Here is a 20,989-nt window from a genome sequence, read left to right as displayed (position 1 = left end):
ACTGCACACTTTTTCTAGTGGCCTTGATTTAGGTTTTTGTTTTTTTCACCAGTGAGATGTATAACTAAACTAAAAAGCATTTTAAAAATAACAACATAAAATAAAAGCAGGACCCTACATAGGACACATTAAAATAAAATAAAATAATATAAAATTAAATAAAAAAGTGCATGCTCAAGACTGTTCTCTAATGAGGAAATGAACTATGGTAAATCAAACCAAAACTATGGTACCATATAAAATAACTGATTACAGTAATTAAGTAGAGGCATACATTTTATTGCAAAATAATCAGTTAAATACAAATATATAAGTAGTTTGAGTGTGAAGGTAGACTGGATTGTGGGAAGCATATTCACTGTGTTTTCAAAGAAAATTCAGTTAATTGGCTTCTACATGCACTTGACATTTTTGGAGCTCACAGTAAATCTATTTTGAAGGCTTTATGTTTTTTTTGTTTCTCCATGAAAAAAGTGAATTAGATTTTTTACTTCCGTAATCTTATTGTTGCACTCTATTGCATTTATTTCTCTGCTTCCCGTATTCATATTGTGGGTCCTCGCTAGCACCCAGAAAACTCATCACAACAATGCTCTAATACATATTTTCCCAAACCCAGTGAAGCACAAGCTAGCAGAAGATAACCCTTTGCAACACAAACAAATCTTTGCGAATGACTAATCAAGTTCTTAAATGAAAGCAACCACATAAAATCCTGTCTGGCAGCTGAATGTGTGCTATCTCTCTTTATGGCGAAATAATGTAATACTCCAGAACAAGAGTTACTTTACTGGTGGGTATGTTTAAGTGCTTTAGTAATTTGTTTTGTGTAATAAGAACTTGTAAAATGCCTTCAGCAAATGTAACTACACACCGAGTAAATACAGTGCATACAGAATTGAGAAGAGGTTTAAGCAAATGTTCTTGAGAAAGTAGGGTCAGAACAGACTTTAGAGTGCTATAGGTTCCAGTGAGGAGGTATGTGAGAGCAGTATAACAGAGGAAGGTCACTGGTAGTTCTTGAGAGTAATGAAGCTGTACCGGTCATTGATTAGACACAGGTGATGCAGGACCTGTAATATGGCTCATGTTCCTGTGGCAGTGAACCAATGCGGCCCAAAGCAGACGGTGACTAATCAGGTATGAGTACCTCATGATAAAAGTGTAAAATCACATTGGCCTGAGGGACTGAATTTACTGGGCTAGTGTAGGAAGCACACTGACTTCTGTGCCCTTCGTGATAATAAATGTGCTGATGATGTCCTTTTCAAGATCTTGAGAAATAATTTGGTCCAGGAAGAAAATGATCTGCTTCAGTGGTTTTGAAATACTCTTTATAGCTGAAAGTATCTGGTGTGACTGCACTTTTAGTGGGGCCCTGTGGCCAGTGCGATTTTAATGATCATTTTATTTAAAGTTACGATGAAACGAAAGTTATGTCGTACTGTACAAATTAGTGAAGAAGGATAATTATAAGTAAACAGGAATTGGATTACTGCTGCTCTCAAAGATCAATTTATTTTAAAAATGATAATTTTTAAAATAAATTGATCTTTGGGAGCAGCAGTGGCATTGTGCAGATTCTAGTTCACTTATAGTGAAGTGCTACATTTTTTCGAGCACCTGCCTAAAGTTTCTGGATGTGCACATATATTCTTTTGAATGCAAAGGATTATAATTTTTTTTTTAAAACTTGGTTCTATATGCATCAGTTGTTCATTGGATTTTAAAAAGTGGACGTTGTACTCAAAAATGTAGGTAGATGAACAAACAGAAATCTGTAATTTTCACAAAAAGTTTCAGGTATGAATAGAATAGAATAAACATGGATGAATTGTTCACATTAAGATCTATAACATCTTTAACAAAATGTACAGTCAATTTTCATTTCATGCTGTCTTTAACATTATTAAATTATATATATATATATATATATATATATATATATATATATATATATATATATATAAAATGGCAGGGTTTAAGCAGATAAAAAGACCGGAAGTCATGCATATTTAGGAGCGAAACACCGAGGTACAATGGCACCTACTGTATCCGTTGGCGTTCTTCTTCTGTTCTGGAGGTCTATGGCAGCCCATAGATCCATTTATGGGAAAGTTATGAAAATTGGCATACAGTAAGAGGACAGTCTGATCTGTTACCATAGTTAGTTTGGAGTCTCTAATGCAATCCCTCTAGCTAGCACCACCAACTGGACAAAGTTGCACTTCTATTTATGCTAAGAACTTTTGAGCTGTAAAGTTTAGATTAAAAAATTATTGTTTCCTCTGATTCCTTGGCTCATTCAGAATCGAATGCGCACTAAATGTAAAAAATGTACAGGTCAAGATTTTAAGCAGATTTTAATAGTTTGAAAACTTTTTTGAACTTCGTCGAACTTGTCTGATTTTCACCTAAATTGACTCGGATCATTTTCAGACCATGCTGACAAAAACGTATGGAGTTCAAGTTCATTAGCTATACTGTTCTTGAATAACACACAAACGAAAAAAGAGCATGCCAAATTGATGTCAGGCTATATCTCCACATCACTTTAGCGCATTGAGACCAAACTTGGCCTGAGGCTACCTGCACCGTTTCTGCACAGCACCACCTAGTTGTCAGAAGAAAAACTATTTTTGTGTAAAACGTCCCATGTCGTTTTGGGCATTGTCCGTTGTGCTATATTTTATGAACACATTGGCGTATCGTTATGAAACGTATGGGTCTTCGTCACCATGGCCTGATGGTGTGCAAAAAGTTTCATTTCATGTTCAATAATATTGTTGCATTATATTGTTATTGTGTTGACACAAGGCAATTTATGAAAATGTAGTATTTATTTATACATTAATTTGTGCAATGCCTTTCACTATAAATATTGTTACAAAGCAATTATACATTTAAACAATATTTCCCCCTCTCAAATCTTCCACAGACTCTCTACTATAACAATGGTGGCCACTGGGGCCCTGATCTAGAACCCTAACCCTGTTGGTGACAAAAAGCTTCCTGAAATAAACCATGCATCTGAAGCACAAGGAACTGCAGAGCAATCAAACACCTTTTACCGAATCTCTGCCGATAACTCCCACTTGTGTGCTGCATATCTCGGGTGAGGCGGCATTAATGTGCAAGGTGTGACCTTTTCCAATCAGACAGCCATTATCCTCTCATCACAGTGAGAGCTCCTCTTTCACAAGGCAGGATAAACAAGGCTTGCAAACTGCACTGTACACTCACTAGGAAAATTAAGCAAATGGCTGCATATTCAAGCCACACAAATGAATCCAATTAGGCATTTGCACTCCACTGAGTGGACTCTGCTGTCAGCTGCCCCCAAGGAGGAGAGAAAACAACCTGAATCTCACTTCAACATGCACACAGACTTCCATAATCACCTTCCTCTCAGCTCCAACACACCACTGACTCAGATAAAAAAAGACAGCGGCTTGAGGGACAGACAGATAGACCATGAGACGTGTCCAAAGAGCTGCGAGGCAGTGTCAGATCTTCAGACAGACAGATGGAAGCAGGGGATTCATTTCCAGGTGAGCAGCCCTTATCTCACTGATGGATTCTGAAGAACTCCCAGAAAACCACAGAGGTCATGATAAAACAGACTGTGTCTAAACTCCTGGACTTACTTTCATAGTATAGGCCTACATTGAGACTAATAAACAGCTTGTCTCTTGACCACTGATGAAGTTTTAGCCTTTTTCTAAGATTTTTGTTTGGTTTGATCATGGTTTCAAAAAAATAAAATAAAAAAGAAATTAAGCAGATGCAAATGCTATGAACACCCACATCTCTAAATAAATATTCATTAGCCACACTGATAACCTGCCAGCTTTGTGAAAATCATGTGTACATCACTCCACCAATTAACATTCAATACACTGATACCTTGTCAGCTTTTTAACAGATCAGTTGTCACTATTGATTGAACACCACAACGCCTTTTTAATATTTATGAACCACGGTGACACAGGGCTTGTCACAGTGCCCACACAGAAGATCTTTGTCAACTTCTACTGTATGAAGCCTTTCCTTTATTTGGCCAAAGTGTTAAAGCGGACATGAAGACTGCAGTTGTGTGTAGAATGTTTGATTCCCTGAAGGTACAACCTTTTCATTTTTACAAAGCTTTATTTAGACATTTATACTCCAAGCCCATTAACATTTATGAAAAAAATAAATTATTAAAAACACATAAACTGCAAGATATGAGCATAATGTCTGACAAATTTGTCTTTTGGGTTAATTCGCCCAAAAATTACAATTCTGTCATCCTTTACTCACCCAACTGTATATTACCAATATTCTTCAAAATTATATTATTTTGTGTTCACAAGAAGAAAGAAATTCCTACAGGTTTAGTACATGAGAATGAGTGACGAGTTTTCATTTTTGGGCAAACAATCTCTATACAAACTTTATTTTAACAGATTGTATAGTATGATACCTAAAAAAGTCTGGGCAATAAATCAAAACATATTCTTGGGTATAACTCTGCCTTTGACTCCTGATTTTTGAGTTACGACAAACTAAAACCACAAAAATGTAAAATGTTAAAGTCAAATTTAACCTTGACGAACAACTTTCTAGGCACATACACTTTAAAAGAGTCCACCCATTTCTCCACCAACTTGTTTTTCAACAAGACCTGACAGTTCCTCAGCTCCTGTGGTCTTATGGGATAGCAAAGCATCCACTGGTTGCATCCTTCAAAATTTCAGCAGTACAGTAGATCGGTCATCCGGGTTTTGTTTGCTTACTGTATGACATGAGACAGGGAAGTATGCACATTTAGATGACCAGCAAAAGGGCTTCTTGGACATTAGCATTGCAGGATGACTCCGGTATTGATTGTGGCTTATTTGAGACTCATGTATGCAGGAGGGACGTGTAGGACAACCCAAAGGCCAGAATTACATAAAGCTTAGGAATATTTTGTGACACTATGGTATTACAGAGTGGCGAGACTAGACTGTGAATGTTCATATCTAATTCACAACTGTACCTACAGCCAGGAACATGCAAGGATACCAATACTTTCCCTGAATACACGATAACCTTTTTAAACAGAGCTTTAACAGCTGGAAGGAACGTGCAATTATCTGGTGGCCTTCAGGGTTATAGTGATAAAAGACTAGCGAGAGAGAAAGAGAAACAGACAGCAAACCATGAAGCCGAGAGAGTGTGAAAAAAAAAAAAAAAAAAAAAAAAAGATGATGAAAGCTGGGCAATAAAAATAGGATTGTGGGATTGACAGGCCCGGGCAGAGAACATTGATTCATACATCTGCTGATAAGACTGTCAAAGTGCCTCAATAACTGCAAAATGCCACAAGTTAAACTCTCTGCTCCCGAAGAACAGCTAATAAAGACATTATCCACTGTTTTTTTTTTTTTTTTTTCAAGGACATATGCCACATTCACACCTACAGTTGGGTCATATTGGTATGTCTCATAAAAAAAATGAGATTTTATTTAATGCTTCCGAGTCATTCTTCCCCCAATTGAACACCCCAACTGTCAATATGAGATCCATCATATATGAGACTGACCAACACAAAAAAACTAACCCTGCAGAGTTTCATCCAATATCAATCCATCAGCTGAGCGAATCAACTCACCGCACACTCGCTGCCTGAACAGAATGAGCATATGGATGCACAGGGCTCCATCCATCTTTCCTACATTATCCCACAATCCTATACCGCGTTTTGCCACAAGCGCACCAATATGGAGCCATCAGTCAGCAGTATTGTTGGCAGGCTAACTATCCCTAATCAGAAGACTCTAAGAAGCTAATGAACATAATTATTCACATGATGGATCTTCCATTACAGATGGTTTCTTGAGCCACATGTAGCAGATAGACGGACAATCAATGGCATGTGATGTCATGAGATCACCTGATCACAGATATTGAGCTGAATGGAACCCACTCAAACAATGATTCATAAAAGCATCATGTCAAGCTATTTTTACATTGTGGTTTGCATAATCACATGTATATTGACTACTTGAGAGTGCAAATCGAACAATTACATCACCACATGTTTTATTATTGATTTAGATGCACAAAATTCTAAAATATCAAACAGGACACTGGAGACAGACGGTTATATTCCTTTTATTCATATATATTTTCTCCAACATTTTTCAATGATAAAAGAACACACACAAGGGTATGGTGCATTAGTATTTGCATATGCTATATTTCTCATTATCAAAACAGATCGAAAGAGATGAACTTCACAGAAAAACCGGCATTCAAATGGAAAGATAACGAATGCCATTAAAGGCATCAGATCCGAAATGTCACACAAATTAGTTCCAATTCCCTTCAGAAGAATCCCAATTTAAAAAAAAACAGTGACATAATCTGTGCACAGAAATATTTACCCTGTCGAAATTCAACCGTTTGAGTTAATGTCAAGTACCTATTCATCAGCAATGTACGATGCTATATTAAGACGCATGACCCATTTAACAACAACTTTGATAAATACTGAATTGTTGTATTGGTGGCATGAAACAAAGCCAAGCATCAACCACTTCTCGACTCAAAGACCCTCATGGAACCGCAGAGAGGGTTGCTGGCTTGACTGCGCTGTCAGAGCTGAACTACGAACGGTTCTCCAGAGATGACTTGATGTGGGAACCACATAAAAGTCCAAAAGCCAACAGGAAGCTTCCCTCTCCCAACAAATCCTCTAGTTTTGCGCCTGTCACGATAAAGTCCTTTGTGCTGTGCTCGTGTAAACTGAGATGACTGCGGTGTAAAATCTACATCTAAAAAACATTAGCTCCATTTTAATGGCAACATCCATTTAAAGGGACGATCATCACATTTATGGGCCTGTATGGTTCACACGGATAAAACACCACGCTCTAGTCTCCACCTTGGGATGCTATGATGAACGATGAGAAGATATCCACGGTGCAGGCTATTGGTCCTCATGAAGAATTGGTCTACTTAGAGTCAAGACTGTTAAAACCATATCAGACGCAGCCCAATGGACCTCTTTTGCCCCAACAGCCGTGCGTCTCGTAGATTTCAGGCTGAGTGCTTTCAATTACTCGAATGCCGTTGAATTAAACCTCTCATTATCTATTATGAATTACATCAGTCGTGTTCAACAAGGGAAATTAGAGAAAGCTGGAGAATAAAGCCATTCGGTGTCACTACAGCAGCCATGAGGCATCTGCTGCAAAGGGGAATGTAACAGGACAGTGAAATAAATTCACATTAAGAGAGGAATTGGTACACAAGCAAGAGACGCGCCCTGGGAAAAGGACGTTCCCCTAAAGCCTGTCTTCCAACTCAATGTGAAGCTGCTGCGGAGTCTATAAGTGCTCTTGAATATAGAGTCATCGATCCTCGTCGGCCTCAGTGGAGCTCACTTCAGCCCAAACCACCTGGGTAACTATTCTCCACCTTTACATGATTCACAACTCAAGTGTAAGACTCAAGAGACGAGGTCGGATCCATTCTTGCATTTATTTTCCCAGCAACAAAGCAGGCCATTGGTCAGAATGTTGGGTACGAGTGACATAGCTATTTGTCTTTAAATAAATTGAATTTCGCTTTGTAATTCAAGTAAGATAGTCTGCACCATAAGACTTTTAAGGGGAAGGGAAGGATTGTGCATGTTTTTTTTGTTTTTTTTAAATACAATTTTTTCCAGTTATAGTGCTTTGAGTTTATGTAAACGATCACGACCAAAGTTGTTACTTAATGTGACTAGGAATGCATCTGATTAATTATGTCTCTTTCTATCATTAATTTATTGCTTGTTATATTTTCAGTGTAAATCTTTTAGACTTGAACTACATTCATTAATACTAATTAAAGACTGACAAACATTTCCCGGACAACAGCATAAGACTAGCTCACATCCTCATCACGTCTAAAGTGACTGAGGATCACAAAAGCACATATGACTCTAAAGTCAAAGTATTCAAGCTTGAAAGTTAAAATGTTTTCAGATTCATCCATCATTCTTTGAGATTCTGTAAAAATAAGCTCAATCTTTCTCCCTTAATATGCATGCTGCTTCAAAAAATTGACAGACTTCATATGTAACTGAGTGTGTGTGTGTGTTTAGCTTTGCAGGGATTGGCAGTGGTGATGTGTTATTCCCTGCTGTTGGACTTCATGATATCTATTCAGTGATCTCCAGAATAAGATCGTCTCCTTCCAGAGTGCTGTCGGCGGTCACGTAGATCTTGGCCACGGTGCCGGAAAGCGGCGAGTTCACCACCGTCTCCATTTTCATGGCACTGAGGACGCAGAGTGGTTGTCCTTTCTCCACCTGCTGGCCCTGCTTCACTTTGACCTCCACCACCTTACCAGGCATGGGAGCCCCAATCTGGCCACGAACGTCCTTCAGGGCTTTAGGGTGGAAATGCATCTCCTACAAATACATGAAAATTGATTTAGCAGGGACATCGGTTTCGTTTACACAACTATTCCCAAGAAATATGTTCATGCTGAATATAATAAGATAATTTGTGTGTGTGTTCTGTTAAATTGTTTATGAGGACACCAATGTGTATAGTGACATGGGTACTACAATATAAACATTGTTTATGAAAACATCCATCCAAATTTATATACATTTTATATAAATTGATATAAATATTTATATACATTTATTATATTTATCCATTAAATTTGTGTTTGTGTGTGATATATATATATATATATATATACACACACACATTCACACACACACACACATATATATATACACACATTACATTATTACATATTTACATATTGGTTCAGTATTTATTTAGGAAACTTAAATTGAAAAGAAATAAAAAAATTAAAACATAACTGCGAAAACCTGAAAAAAAACAAAAAACAATATTAATTGTATTTTCCAAATGTTTCAAAACTTACTAAAATTATATAATGTCCACAATAATAATAATTTAATTACTTTTATGCATGGTGTATTAGAAAACAAAAATTAAAATGTCACTAGACAGCAATTACACTAATTTGAAAGTGAAATTTAACACATACATACTGTATGGAGATACATATGAAGGCTACACAATCAATTTTTTATTAACAAATATCAGTTAGCACATTAATTATGGCCGCCTAAATCGCCAAAACAAGCTAAATAAACTGAAACAAAAACTGAAAACTGAAATAAAAACTACATTTAAAAAATCTGAAACTTTAATAACATAACTAAAACTAATGGCTGGTTTCATGCGATAGTAAAATGTGTACAGAAAAATCTCAATTTTACAATAATGCTTTCTGGACGCTGGATGTGACATATAAAATCATGAACGTACCAGTTTTATTTACATTGTTTACATAAATGACTTTTTGTCAGTCCACCCTCAAGCAGTTGGAGCAAAACTGCCAAAAAATAAAACAAGAAAACCCACCTTCATTGCCACAGTGTCTTTGACCAGAACAGATCTCAGCTGACCATTGAGCTCGAAGAACACCTCTCTCTGACCGGCTTTATTAAGGTCTCCTAGAGCCAGAGCCTTGATATGAAGCGTCTTGCCTCGCTCCAGCTCCACCTGAGACAGACAGCAGACATACGAGGAGAGGAAATAAGGAACTTATGGCTGGAATGTAGGAATGACACATACAATCATGGATGACAGGAAGATTTATGGCACAGCAACAGCAAATAAAAATGTGATGCTACTTTGGTTTAATAATAGAAAACGTTATATATCTATATATCCTTCCACCTCGAACTCTTCAGCAATCTTGGGACCATCCAGGAAGAGTCTAGTGTCCAGACAATCCACAGGGCCAAAGGTTCTGGTGAATTCTTTGAACTCCTGGAACACTTTGGGGTACATGGCCGCAGACATCATATCCTCCGGGGTGATTTCATCACCGTGAGCGTCTCGCAGCTGCTTCTCCAAGACCTGGAAATCCATGGGGGGCAGGGAGGCTCCAGGACGCCCTTCCACACGGGGAAGAGACTTCAAAACCTGTGCCAAAAACAAGTGATGAGGACCTGAGAAAAGAGCAGGTGCCTGAACACACAATAAACGTATATTTCCTCGTTGTATTTTCAATCTGCTTGTAAGTGGATGATGTAGAGTGCTGGCAATCCCCCTGAGCCCCGCAATGAATCTCCGAATATTTATAACCGATCCTTATCAGGAGCAGGATGAATCTCTCCCTACTGCTTCATTTAAATGAATTTAAGCGGATGAAGAATCAAGTGCAAGTAGCGTAGAAAAATTTTACTTGAAATGGCAAAATGTACATTTTTATAACATCAAAACAAAGGCTACACCGCAGACCTAAAAAAAACACTTTTTATGCAATCAAACGAAAGCTTGCATAATGATGAACAATATTAATGTTACAAAACAGATGGGAAAAAAAAAAAATAAGGCCACGTTGCTCAAATGTTTGTTGTCTGAATTATATGCAAAGCAGATGGCCTACTAATTCTGAAAAAGAGAGGTTGTAAATAAATTAGCTGCATACACATGCATGCACGGAGAGGCTTTAACGCAAGCATTGTTCATTTCTGATGTGAGACGCATTTGTCAGGGAAACGGCTAATCTTGCACTGGAATGGCTGCAGGGTAATTGGAGCGTTCAAGACAAAAGGAATGACACGGTTTTGCCATGCGTATCTCTGACAAGCACAACACAGCGTTAATGCACTCTAGAGACCGTAGGGAAACCCTCTCAAGGCAGACTTCACTGCGATCAACCGAATATCTTCAGCGAGAGAGCTAAAGCTTATTTTGCTCACCGCAGAGATGTTCAATAACTTGTATTAATGCAATACTGTACAAAACAGGTCCTTCTCTTTTTTCTTTAAACTTAAGTTCAACTTTAGTCATTTAAATAATCAATTCTTAATCCTTCATCTGACCCTTTGATATTCATCCCAACCCCATACAAGACATTCATTCCATATTTCTAACCCTGGGGCAGTATTACAGTATTATTAACTTGAACCCTAAACACTATTCCTACTATCAAAATGTTTGTATTAAAAAACAACAACACTGGACCCCATTAACTTTCATTGTATAGACAAAAAATATTTAAAATATCTTGACATGAGGATGAGTAAATGCTGACCGAATAATTTGCCCACTGTTAGACCCTGTACAACATTTAATTGTACCTTTGACCTGAAGGGCTCCGGGAAACCTCCATGGGGGATGCCGATGTGTCCTTGCAGGAACTCCACCACGGAGAGGGGGAAAGACAACTCGTCCGCTCTCTCCTCCACCTCTGCCCGAGTCAGAGCGTTCTGCACCATGAACTGCGCCAGATCGCCCACAATCTTAGACGAGGGTGTCACCTGAAGAAAGGGGAAGAGAAGAGAAGGACAGATAAGCAAGATAGGAAAGACATGCTTGCTTAGACCTCCATCGATACATCTCAGCTCTCCGCCAGGCTTATCCACCCTCAGGCCGTCTGGCCAATATAAACTAGGAATTAGAGAGGAGACCGAGTGCAGTGGCAAACAGAAACACAGCTAAGGGAGAAGATAACATTTGTCGTAAGGACAAAAGGGAAAAAGAATGGGAGAAAGAGAGAACGGAGAGGCGCTGATGAAACCCAGCGCTAACTGTTAGCCTGGCCTACGATATTGACAATATTAACAGCGAGGGGACTCTGAGAACAGAAAGCCAACTATCTCCGATCATTTAATTAAGCCCAGGGAAATGAAAAGCAGCAAGGCGAGACCAAACGCTCACAGACGCCTTTGATTGCAGGAGATCAGTCAGAGCCTCTCTGAAACACAACAGATAAGCTTTGCTTAAAGCTCTTCCCAGTTGATCTGTCTCTGGGCCATATGAGACGGGGACAGGATTATTTATTCGCTCCCTCTTTCTGCCCCTCTTTTTTGCCAAGTTATTTTTATTAAATTTCATCTGGAGATTGAGACGGTTGCAACGGAATAAGAGGGATGAGGAGGTGGAAGGAGAAAAGAGAGAGGAAAACAGGCAATTAAATCTGCGGTTCAGAGAGGAGCTCTCGGGTCCACGGTGCTCATGATCTTGTGAGCGTGAGCAGATTTCAAGAGTGAGGGTGAGACCCTTCTGAAGGCAGGGGGTGATAATTAAGCCCTATTTAACCTGGGAGAATGCTGCATATGAGCGATTTAAACTGTGTTGATCGTGGTGGTCACGTGACGTGATTACAGTGTATGAACAATCTTAAACGTTCCATTCATTGATGGAAAAACGGGGAAAAAACCCAGCACTTCTGCATGAATCTAATGAATAACACATATTTGCTCATCTCAAATGACTGGCTTCCAACCTTGAATGCAATGAAGGGGTGAAATCTGTTTTAAATCTCTGAAAGGACTGATTATAGACATCTAAAAAAGATTTGGATTTCACATTATACAGGAAGTACAGAATATGAAATTGGATTTCAAGTCAAGAGAGCCAGACTGAATGCTGCTTAACCACTTAGTTCCACTATCTAGTATCTAGCCGAATAGCCGTGGTCGCATATCACATTATTTGTGATCAGATCTTCCAATGCAGTTAATATTCGAAACAGTTATTCCTAGAGTTTTTACATTTTATGAATAAAGCTAAAAAGCAGAATTATTTTATAATTATAATACATGCAGTGTTTATGAGCTCATATTAAACAAGAGACTATATGAAATACTTAAAAAAAAAAAAAAAAATTATAATACGCAAGGCAATATTTATTAGTAGAAAACAACATTTCTGAAAGTGATATTAAGTGTTAAAAAGGTGCTATATAAATAAAACACTTCTCTATTATCATCATCATCATTCAAATTTTTATTTGCCACATCAAAGAAACATTTAAAATAATCTAGTAAAGGATAAAATAATTCAAATGGGGGACAGATTGAAGAAAAACTGTGAAATTAAAAATATATATTGCATATGATATATATATATATATTTTTCATGGACATGTAACTATCTTTACTTTATATTTTTCTTTATCAGTTTCTACCTACTAAAGGCTTGAGTGGATTTTATGCTGTTAATGATATCTTATGACAGATTTCTCACTAGTACTAGTATGCACAGAAAAAATAAAAATAAATTAAAGGAAAATGAATCTATTCCAGTGCAAAATTATAGGAAAACAACTGCAAAACCCTCGGACAAAAACATCTATATTTTATATCCTCCAAGGGAGTTCAAAGTGGTAGCTGTCCAACGCAGTCTTTGAATAAATGACCTTTGATGAAAGTGTAATAAGAACTGAATATTTGGATGATAGAGGAAGTGATGTTACATGTCTGCACTTTACATTTGACATAAAATAAATCTAATTACAACAAAATACTTTTGAAGAATTCTAACATCAGATTAATATCAGCAAACTGGGAAATGGACATGCTTGACAATAAAAGGAATGACTCATAAAACGTGAGCATTCGACAACATCACGACTCAAGCGTGTGAAACAACATCTGAGGAAGAGACGTCAACCTAATTAGTTAAAATGTGTGATGTCTGATTACATATAAAGACACCAGACTAGAGAAATGTAAATGTCTGTGTGATTTCAGAGAGACTGAAGATCTGGATTAACATCAGCAATAACAGACATGAAGGGTTGAAGGAGTTTATCAGAACAGTTTGCACATTAATGCATCGTGTACTACTGCATTATTATTTTTCTATTTGAGTCATCATGTCTAAAACCTTTCAAGTATTATAACATTTCATAAGAAATGAGCTGACCTGATTTCTCATTTGGCAATCACTGAATAGTGTTAAAGGCACTGCATACTTTTCAGGATCCTTGGTTCTGACAGCTTTTTTAAAATTAATTTTCTCTAAATTCAATTCCTATTAAAGAATTCAATGCAAATCCAGACTCAGAGGGGGATTATAAAATTGCTAATTTTGATTTAAAGTAAAAAATAATAAAAAAAATTAGCAAAATACAATGTTCGACAAAGTATTCAAATGATATAAACAAATACATTTGCAATGCTTCATAGGAGTCAGTCTTTGCCCATTTTTTGCTGTAATTTCTAACCCATCTCTTATTAATCAATCCAAGATTATGGCTGTAGTTTTCTCAAATGGGACAACTTGACTGTTGCATTATGGGCATGAGTGAACAGAGCTCAAGTCTACAAAGCCCATCATAAATAACTAAAAATAGGATTGAATTGCTCACTTTGATGAGGTCACCGAGCAGCTTGTTGGCCTCTACGTAGGCTTTCTTCACCTCCTTAAACTTGTTCCCCAGCCCCATACTGTGTGCTTGAAAGTGGAGATTGGTATACTGGCCGCCTGGGATCTCGTTCTCATAGACATCAGCATTCCCAGACTTCATGGTGGCAGTGCAGTCAAACGGAGCATAAAGGCCTCGGGTCACCTCCCAATACTCACTGTAGTCAAATACCTTCTCAAGAGAGATGCCTGAGAAAGAGACAAAAGTGGGTGGAGAAAAAATGAAACATCATTAGTCTACCAAGAGGAATAAGCAATTGGAGAACAAGTAGCTCAACACATGACTATCTGACTAATATTTAATCAAAAATAATGAAAGTCCTTGTCTCTTAAACAGACTGCACCAGCTAATCAGGCATTCTTCCAAAGCTTTTAATCAGTCATCAACAGCTCAGCACACAGAGGCCTGTATGTGGTAGAAGCAGGGAATTGGTGGCGGAGCATAGATTGCTTCCTGCCACTCACGGCTTCGTCGTTTACCAGCAGCAGTCAGTCAATTAATCAATCAACGAGGCGCGCCACTTGCAACAGAGTTTACATGCTCATTTGGCTCCCTCAATCTCACTAATTGCACATCACTGTGATCACAATAGTTTTACACGCGCACAAATCTGTTCTAACGTGCGTGCACATATTTGTTATACCAGAGAACAACTGTGGAAATCACAATAACACTCACGAAACTAGCTTGCATGCATTTTTCTTCTCCTACTCGCTGTGACCCTGACTACAGGCTATTAGGCGCTATTGATGTTACGATGTTAAAAAACGGAGCGTCCAGCTCGCCCCATGCAGACCAATCTATCAGAGCACGTCAGTCAGTCCAGGAATTGATCTCTGGCCACACGGCCTTTATCGTGATGAACTAGCTTGAAGAAAATAGAGAAAGAGAGATACTCTGGGAGGGACCTGAGCAGGACAACGAGAGATTGATAGAGTGAGCGAGAAAGGCAGATTAAATGATGACAAGGTGAAAGAGAAAGTTGAAGGACAATCGGGAAGATGACAGGATGCTGTATCTATCTATCCGTCCATCCATCCATCCATCTAGATGGACTGATAAGCAAACTGGCTTGGCATCTCTCATTTCACAATAAATCCTCACTCACTTCTTGGTATGTTTTATAAGGGCACTTTTAACCTTTATTTTATCCCTTTTTATTCACTTTAATTCTCTATTATGGAAATTCGTCTAAAATAGGGAAACAATAGATTTATTTTAGTTGTCAAAATGATGGTTAAATGATGGAAAAGTTCAAAGATGGATGAAAAAAGATTTTGGATGGATGAGGACGGGTGGAAAGAGAAATTAATGAACTGATGATGGGAAGAAATTCATGGAAGGATGGTTAGAAAAATACAGTAAATGATACAATGATAGAAAGAAAGATACAACAATACAAAGAATTACACAAAACGATACGATACGATACAATACAAAGAATGATACAACAATACAAAAAGCGAAACAATGATAAATAATTATAGAAAGAAAGAAAGAAACTATAGGATGTTATTCAGTTAACAAACTTTTGCGTTTAGTAGATTTGCAACAAATAGTGTCTGTTTAATTTTGAACATTTTTACATAAGTGCCACAGAGTCAATTTGCAGGTTGTCAAAACACTCAGCAGTTCTTGTTTTTGTCAGCTGTGCATGAGAATCAACACAAAAGGCGATACCTGTTGCTGTGTAAAGGTGGCTAAAGGGTTAGATAGAAGCATGAAAGAAAACACAGATCACAATACAGCACGCAAACGGATGAAAGAAACAAGACCAATCGGAACTCAGTGTGCAAATAGCATGACAATAACGTTATCGCCTTTAGTTATATTTTAAATGTTAAACATTCCATCGATGCAAGTTCGTTTGATTTTTGGTAAGTATGTTGAGAGGTTCGGAGGTTCAGGAGGAGGAGAGAACAAATGGAATGCTTGGGGAATATTAATACAGTGCCGGCTTGCGAGTGCTGTAAAAAGTATTAAGCGTTTGTCAGCACTGTCTCTTTCTCTTCACATCAACACATACAGCAGCTTGTTTTAAAAAGCTGTAAACAGGTGATTAATACTGGATGTTGCATATGGCAACAAAACAGTGCACAGAGACTGCAATAACACTACCACAGGAAACCCGACAGCCTCCAAACAATTCAATTACCTAGGCAACACCTCCAGGAGCGAAAACCAAAGAAACGCAGGGCACCGAGAGCGAGGGGGGTACGGCTGAATCTTGTGGGAATAAAACCAACTGAATCAACAAAGGTGTGAACACCTCCTCATCATGTGAGCTCTGATGCATCGCGTACCGCCAAAGTCACACACCCACACCATGTGGAGCTCCAGAGGAGGGGGTTGTATTTATACATAAAAGATGGACTTTCATAGAAACAACAACCAGGGTTTTCCGCTATTTTAGTGCCACAGCTCACATCTCTGTGATTCATCAATGTGATGTTTGGTGGCTTAATTAGAAAGTCTAGTGTGTAAAGGATATAAGCTTACACAGCCAGAATTTTAATAGCCGCTTTCTATATTTGCCAATTTCAAGATATTCCTTTTTCTGCCATGAGTTCAACATTTAACGCCATGACTTTATGAATTTAAGATGTTCTGCTCTGATTTCAGACATGTTTAGCCCTTAATTTGTGCCATATGAAAACTTTATAAGAGCTCTCTCTATAAGGCTCTTGACTGGACTTTTTAATCTATCAGTATTGGTCGATATTGAAAACGATATTGTAATAATCCATTAGTTGTAGAGAAACAATATCCACAAATGAATGTCAATATTCAGCACAACAGCACTTTAACTTAAGTGATGTTAATTATACAGTCAACAAGGATGTCAGAAGTGTTGACATTTGCTGTGGCAGTATGAAGCATCCTTAATGAAGTAGATTTTCATGCCACTGGTCACTACAGCTGCAGGTGACACAGTGACCCAGGGTTGGACAGATGGTCTCCCACACGTCTGGCCACAAACACACACACCCTACTGCGAGAAGGCCCAACGGGGCACGAGACTCATCAGTGAAGGTTAAGCACCAGCAGACACAGTAATGTCACAATTAAGGAAAGGTCTAGGGGTCAGCCACCAACATCCAAATGATGCCTGTCCGCTCTGACCCTTCTCTCTACTCTTTTCATTCGCCTCAACATCAATTTATTTCTCTTCTCCTTCTTTCCAGAGCTGACTGGCCATGCAGTTATCATTTTTTTCCAATTTCTTTAATTACTACTCCTGCCCTGCTTTGTTTGCTTTTATTCTTCTTTTAGCTGACTTTATGAAAAAGGGAAAATAAATATTATTTGTATAAAAACGTGGGAGAATTTGCTTAAATTGAGGTACAGCAGGTGAAAAAATAGTGTAAAACAGGTGTGTTGAATATTAAATACTGCGAAGAGCATTTTGGGTTGCAGTACGAGCTTCACAACTGCAGAAGGATGAGAAGTAATTGTTCATGAAAATAGTTTTTATAATAGAAGAATGTTTATATCATGTTCCCTTTAACATATGACCTGGAAAATTAGTGATGGGCTGTATCATGGAAACTCAGGAAAACTAAAATAAACGAGGAACTGTTTCATATGCACAGAGAACAACTGAAAACAAAACAACCAATTAATCACTCTAACATAATGTCCTAACCAGGATGAGACAAAGTTGCCAGAAACTATTTTGCTTTCTACAATTTATTAACTTGTCAATCACAGTCATCAGGACATATGCTATAATTGAATATATCTATATATCTGTCGACACTTACATCTATCTATTTAACTGTTCATCCACCCAACTTTTTGACTATCTACCTGTCCATCCATCTATACAACTATCTACATATTCATTCATCCATCTGTCCATCTATCAGTCTATCATAACTACATATTTACATACGTACATGCACACGTATTTATGTAAATATATATATATATATATATATATATATATATATATATATATACATACACACACACACACACCCACACACACACACACACACACAAACACACACCCATTACAATAAATGTCATATTTAGTCCTACCTGTGCCCTTCAGCAGAAACATACAGAAATTGAAATTGAAGTTATCAATCAGGTTGTGAGTTCGAGTCTCGGGCCGGCAGGGATTGTAGATGGGGGAGTGAATGTGCTCTCTCCACCCTCAATACCACGACTGAGGTGCTCTTGAGCAAGGCACCAATCCCCCAACTGCTCCCCGGGATCCGCAGCAAAAAAGGCTGCTCACTGCTCCGGGTGTGTGTTCACTGAGTGTGTTCAAGGAGTGTGTTCACACCTGTGTGTGTGGACTTTGGACGGGTTAAATGCAGAGAATGAATTCCGAGTATGGGTCACTATACTTGGTTGTATGTCACGTCACTTTCACTTTTGTCATTTTCACTTTTGTCATTTTCATCAATCACTAAATTCTAAATTAAAGATAAATTAATCTTTAAAGCTATATAGAAAGTAATTGATTTCCTCTCTTTTTCTTTTTGTGACAAATAGAGTTATTAGGTTGTAGAGCTGCCGCTCCTGAACATCATGCGGATCTGACACGCATCATATTTTCTCACAAATCTCATTACCGTTTCTGACTCACCTCAGGTCTTAAAGTCTCAATAATGAACTGACTAGTTGAATCGAGTGTATTAGATGAGTGAGACAGTGCTGGGCTGTTCCAGGACAGTTTTGCAAACCATTTCAGAGACATATTCCTAAATGTGACTCATATAAAATATATTACATGCAAAGCTCAGTTTTAAGGCAGCTTTAATCATCTTTTTGGTAACTTCATGACTTAGCTGACCACAACATTGCATGCATTACTCTTTGATATGAAATGATAAAGGCTACCGTGTGCACACAGGCATCTTTGTGCGATTGAAGAGAACGCTGCAAGAACAGTACTGTTTCTGCACTCATTTGACTCATGCCTAAGTGGAGCGCGTGTCTGAAACATCTCCGGTTTGATGTGATTGTAAGGTCGTTCTGTGACTGAATAAATGCATTTATTGTCAAGACAAAAATGACAGAAACAGCAGTTGTGAGTGGAATGGCGAACCCTGGCCCCACCCCTGCGTTAACTGCGTTAAATATTTTTAAAGTGTTAAACTGAAAAATGAATCCCCTGCGTTAACGTGCTAATTTTGAAAGCACTAATATAAATATAATACATATAAATAATATAGTGTCTATAAGCTCAGTTTGACAGCCCTCACCAGTATTGAGTTTGGTGCCTTTGGCACATGCCACAATGGCACCCATGCTGGGCTGTGATGTCATTCCCGCCATGGAGTCAACTGCCACATCCACAATGTCTGCTCCTGCCTCTGCACACGCCAGCATGGCAGCCACTCCGGCCCCTGCGGTGTCGTGAGTGTGCACATGGATCGGCACGTTTGGGAAACGGTCCCTCAATGCACCCACCAGCAAACGGCCAGAGTCCGGCTTTAGGAGACCCGCCATGTCCTGCAGAGAAAAGAGACAGAGGGAGAACGTAAAGAAAAGTGAGAGAAGTGCACTAGAAACAAACAGAGACAGTGATGCAGAGGTATTTTATGTGTGGGTGGAGGCAGAGTGGGAGCAGCAGTTGAGATGAAAGAGTGAGCAAGAGTTGAGGTTAACAAAACAGACAAATGGATAAAATAAAAAAAAGGAAAAAAAAAGCCCACACAAAAATAAACAAACAACCACCTTGATACAAAGGATGTGCGTTCCAGCCTTGACCAGTTCATCTGCTAGTTTGAGATAGTAGTCTAAAGAGTATTTCTGCCTCGTGGGGTCAGAAACGTCGCCGGTGTAGGAGATGGCCGCCTCCACCACTCCTCCTGCTGCACCGGCTGCCTCCATCCCCAAGAACATGTTTGGAAGATAGTTCAACGAGTCAAACACGCGGAAGATATCCATACCGTTTTCTTTGGCCACCTCACAGAACCTAACAAAAACAGAGGAAATGATGGAATGAGTATCGATAAATCACAGAGCTGTTTGATTCGGTGTTATATATTGTAATAAATAGATCTATTTTATATAATAAGATTAAAAACTTAAACTACACTGGGTACTGACTGACAAATTAAAGCTGAAGTATCATAAAATGTCACTAAAATGACAAATTATACTGAAATAAAAAATAAACTGAAATAGCACTTTTATAAAAAACAAATAAAATGACAAAAGCACATTACAAAATTGATTAAAAAGAAATTCAAACCAAACGAAACGACAAAAAAGCTAATTCAAAATGTTCACATATAAATACTATTAAAGATTCCTGTTAGCTTTGCTCTCCGACCTGATTTAAGCAAGTATTAGCGCCCATCAAAATGTCAGTTGCTTATGTTGCCTACAATTTTATGGGAGATGTTTGGGCCATAAGACTGAAACAAAACCATTAAATGAGCACAAATGCTCCCAGTTCCTCATTCTAATATGAATTAAAAGCCATCTGAATGGTGCTTGGGGCCAGAGTCAGTGGCAGCAAGAAACAAATGGAGAAGACAAAAGCTAGTGAAGACAAAGGGTTTTTCTAACAAATAGTGGAACTGAATGATTTTTCAGTTTGTTCGTTAATGTCTACATTCTTCCGCTGAAGTGGGCGGGAAACCATATTAAAATACTGTTTCATGTGGCACTATTCAGCAGCAGCATTGTGCTGTTCCTGAATCTACAGTGTAATGGCTAAATCATTTACTATTCAATGCAACACAAAGTCATAGTAAGCAATTCATGAACAAATTACTCTAATGAGCCGGTTCTT

The 20,989-nt window shown here is 38.2% G+C and overlaps 1 protein-coding gene across 1 annotated transcript in view; it reads right to left on the bottom strand.

Annotated features, from left to right (window-relative positions):
* Positions 1–6,125: 6,125 nt before the first annotated feature.
* LOC113064144 (pyruvate carboxylase, mitochondrial-like) overlaps positions 6,126–20,989 on the bottom strand; it is a 104,724-nt gene continuing 89,860 nt past the window's right edge. The window contains exons 15-21 of the mRNA XM_026234737.1: positions 19,924–20,164; positions 19,449–19,698; positions 14,173–14,417; positions 11,156–11,335; positions 9,744–9,992; positions 9,426–9,566; positions 6,126–8,428 (exon numbers count right to left, since the gene is read on the bottom strand). Of these exons, the coding sequence (XP_026090522.1) occupies positions 8,177–8,428; positions 9,426–9,566; positions 9,744–9,992; positions 11,156–11,335; positions 14,173–14,417; positions 19,449–19,698; positions 19,924–20,164 (1,558 nt within the window). The 3' untranslated portion in view covers positions 6,126–8,176. The remainder of the gene's footprint in view (positions 8,429–9,425; positions 9,567–9,743; positions 9,993–11,155; positions 11,336–14,172; positions 14,418–19,448; positions 19,699–19,923; positions 20,165–20,989) is intronic.

The sequence above is a fragment of the Carassius auratus genome, chromosome 46 (genome assembly GCF_003368295.1).
Source record: "Carassius auratus strain Wakin chromosome 46, ASM336829v1, whole genome shotgun sequence".
In the NCBI taxonomy this organism is placed as follows: Eukaryota; Metazoa; Chordata; class Actinopteri; order Cypriniformes; family Cyprinidae; genus Carassius; species Carassius auratus.
Note: the sequence above shows the minus strand (reverse complement) of the source record. Positions and strands in the feature narration are given on the sequence as shown.